Raw genomic sequence first — 3,479 nt, 5'->3', positions numbered from 1 at the left:
GTGTCTGAGGAAACACTTTGACTTCTTATAAAAGAACAAAAAGTTTTACTCTTTTGAGAAGGTATTTTAAAGATTTCATTGCAAGAATAACAGAACTCTACAAAGTAGTCACTTAATAAACACTAAGTTTTATTGTTCTTTTGTATAAATGATGTTGACACATGGCAGAGTATCTCAGCAAAATAAAGATAAATACAAAACGGTCAACCCTGCATTCCAAGGAATTAAGGATGCTCCCTTTTCTTATTTAACTGCTTTGTGCCAAAACATAAGTACTTTGCGTGTATTACTTCATGCAATCCTCATTACAAGGTCTGTCTTCACCACTTATCTGTCATTGTAGAATGGAAGCTTCAACCCAATGAATTTTTAATTGAAACATGTTTCTGCTCTGTATATGTGCCAGTCACTTGCTTCATCCCCGACACTTCTCTCTTTCAAAAAGTCCCTTAAATCAAAGTTCACTATGGATATAACCTACAGATGAATACACATGAAAAGCTAAAAATCACTTATTATCCTTCCACCCAAAGATATGACTACCTGTATTTCCAGAGTTTCTAATATTTTAAAATATATATTCTATAATACCTTAAAAATAAATGGAATTCTTTTCTGAATACTGCTGTATAACCTATCTTTCTCATTTAACAATGCTTGGTAAAAATTCTATTCTGATAATATAGAGTTCCATCAACATATTTATCATATTGCACTGGGTGATGATGCCATCATTTTTTAACAACCCAGTGTCCTAAAAATTTAGATGGTTTACAGATTTTTCTATTTTAGAAAGTTCTGGAATGAACAGCTTTGTGCATACACTCTTCGGTCAATGATTCAATTATTTTCTTGGGACAAATTCTTGTAAGTGAACATTTTACATATTTAAAGCTTATGGTATATATTACAAAAATAGCCCTCCACAAATCTGGTGCCAGTATAAACCATTTCCACTATCAGGGTTTAAATGTGTCCACTTTGCCACATCCTCACCAACATTGTATGGGAAGAGAGGGATTTTTAGATGTATCCAAATACTCTCTTTCAAAATGAAAATATTTAGTGGCTTTCATGAAACATATGTTAAAACAGCTTTCTGTAAACTGGTTTCACTGTGCTCTCTAAATGTATTTATGTCTCGCTGTCATGTCTCATAACTTCTAGACAAATTGTTTTCCTAACTGAAACAGTCTCTATCTCTATGCTCGTCTTATAACGTCCTCTCTTCACACCGTTATCACAGAATGCCTTATATACTTTATGCAATCCATGTTTCATTTAAATGGCTGTTCCTTCATGCAGGAACCCGACTACTTTCATTCACTGAAGCCTCACCTCTTTTTTTCTATGCTCTGAGAGTGTACATTTGACAATGAGCAAATGCTCAAGCTATTATCTTTTCTTGTTGTTTGTATATTTCTTTATGTCTCCAACTCGATTATTAGCTGAAGGACAAAAATGGCTTTTTTTTTCATTCTTTCCTTTTTGTTCCTTTTCCCTCTCCCCCAGAAATCACACACAATTTTTTTATTAGATACAAATAAAGTTAATACAAATGACAGAACGGAGCTCACATAGGATGAATTGTTTCACTCTCCTTTATGTAGAGAAAATAATAAAAATAGTTCAATCTGGGCAACAAGATAAAAAGCGACAAACATGTTTTCAGAACAAGTGTAATATTCATTCATCCAGCTTAAACCTGAAGACTAGCATGGAATATATGAGCATTGATGATGCAATTCATTATTCAAAATTGGCGGCTGTAAGATTTCTTTTATCATATAAACAAGGACAAGAAAAATAATAGTTTACAATATTTAGTACCTCTAGTCTGCAAAATAAGAAAGTTATTCCTGGCTTTTTGGGAACATATGCTCAGCCAGTTTGGCCATGAATTTTCCAACTTTTACTTTCACCAAAAAATCGTGGTTACTTTCTATTCCCAGAACCTTATCAGCACATACTTGAAATTCTTTTAAAAAGAAAAAAAGTGAACCTTCACCGAAATGATTCTGAGTGGGTTCATTTTCTTCCAGTTTAAAATGCTCATTTATATTCTCAAATACAATCAAAAGCTTAAGAATAATGTCTTTATTCTCCTTCTTATTAAAAAGAGAACCCAATGAAGATGACACCTGGGCCCTGAGCAGTTCTCTAGTCATGGCTGGATTTTCAGCCAAATTCAAAAGGAGTTTCAAAACCTGAAACTTGGTTTCTTCATTTCCTGCCAAAAATAAACGAAAAAATTCTGAAATGGAATTAGCAAGCATGTGCTGATGCTCATTAGTAACAGTCATATTTGTAAGCAGTCTTAGTCCAGCCAGCTGCACAGATGAGTTCAAGCGAGACATAACTGTGTCATCACACACTTGATTCATGTATACCTTAAGCCTGCGCTGATTTTCGGCATTCACACTCAAGTTATTCAGAACAATTAAAGCTTTTTCTTTAACTATGGGATCTCGGGTATTGAGAATCTTAGCAACAATTGGAAGACCACCCAGATCCCGAATAATATCTCTGTTAAATGCATAAGCAGCATTGTTACCAAGAGCAATTAAAGCTGCCTCAAGAATATAAGGTTTTTCAGACATCTCAACCAAGCAAAGAACTTTTTGCAGCTCTAGAGGAGACAAAATTGTATCATCTGAATTAGGGGAAGCTCGTTTCTGGACAGCTCGACGTGCCCGGGTGGCCCTGGCTCTGGCCCTGGCCCTAGCTCTAGTGCCAGCCTCAGTTCCAATCCGGGCCCAAGGTGGGTACCATACAATACCCTTGTTCTCATTGCTGTCATCGTCATCATCATCATTATCATCATCAGACCAATCATTGTACCTGCCACCAGTAGCATCCATATCCCCAGGTCTACCCTCAGCCATTTTATCCTTGTTCTGTTTTCTTCCCTTCGTTAGTCTATAAATGCAATAGCAGGCACCAGCTCCAATTACCAGTCCCGCTGTCACCCAGCCTACTTTCCTAGCGTAGCCCATGCAATCGCCCCTGACAATAGCAGGGACTGAGGAACAGAGTTGTCACTTAGGCTGAAAGAGGACGGTGGTGGACTTAGATTCAAGGCTGTGAAAAGTGTTGATCTTCAGCTACTTCAAGAATATAACAGCAAATACTGGATAAGAACCTAAGGGTGGAAGAATGAAATGAAATTTGAGTTTCTCTTCTCTTTGTGTCCAATGCAGAGAGTTGCACAGATGGGGCAGGAGAATAATAATTGAGTGCTTAATGTGACAAGTAGATTGTTAAACTCTTTCTACCCTCTCCTAACATAGTTCCACCCCTTACCTCACTCCCACCTCAGTCATCGAGAATAGTGAAGGAGCTCAGGGACTCTACTGGGGCTCAGCCATTCCAACTTTAGGTGTCCCCAGAGAGTAGAAAGAACCCTTTTCCTAGCCTCCACAAGAGTACTCTTTTCTTCTCCAGCAGGTGTGTCACGCCCTACAAGTCTCAGATCTGCA

At 37.3% G+C, this 3,479-nt stretch overlaps 1 protein-coding gene across 1 annotated transcript; it reads right to left on the bottom strand.

The window, feature by feature from the left end:
* Positions 1 to 1,508: 1,508 nt before the first annotated feature.
* On the bottom strand, positions 1,509 to 3,128 carry ARMCX3 (armadillo repeat containing, X-linked 3). Its single transcript, XM_006901153.1, has one exon. It carries the CDS (start codon positions 2,994 to 2,996, stop codon positions 1,854 to 1,856), a length of 1,143 nt encoding a protein of 380 aa, XP_006901215.1. The 5' UTR covers positions 2,997 to 3,128; the 3' UTR covers positions 1,509 to 1,853.
* Positions 3,129 to 3,479: the final 351 nt, after the last annotated feature.

Source organism: Elephantulus edwardii, unplaced genomic scaffold (assembly GCF_000299155.1).
Source record: "Elephantulus edwardii isolate Elephantulus edwardi_28Jun2011 unplaced genomic scaffold, EleEdw1.0 scaffold00310, whole genome shotgun sequence".
Taxonomy (NCBI): Eukaryota; Metazoa; Chordata; class Mammalia; order Macroscelidea; family Macroscelididae; genus Elephantulus; species Elephantulus edwardii.
Note: the sequence above shows the minus strand (reverse complement) of the source record. Positions and strands in the feature narration are given on the sequence as shown.

What these genes read in the sequence shown, in the direction of transcription:
- ARMCX3 (XM_006901153.1), bottom strand. Translation starts at nt 2,996, where the DNA reads ATGGGCTACGCTAGGAAAGTAGGCTGGGTGACAGCGGGACTGGTAATT.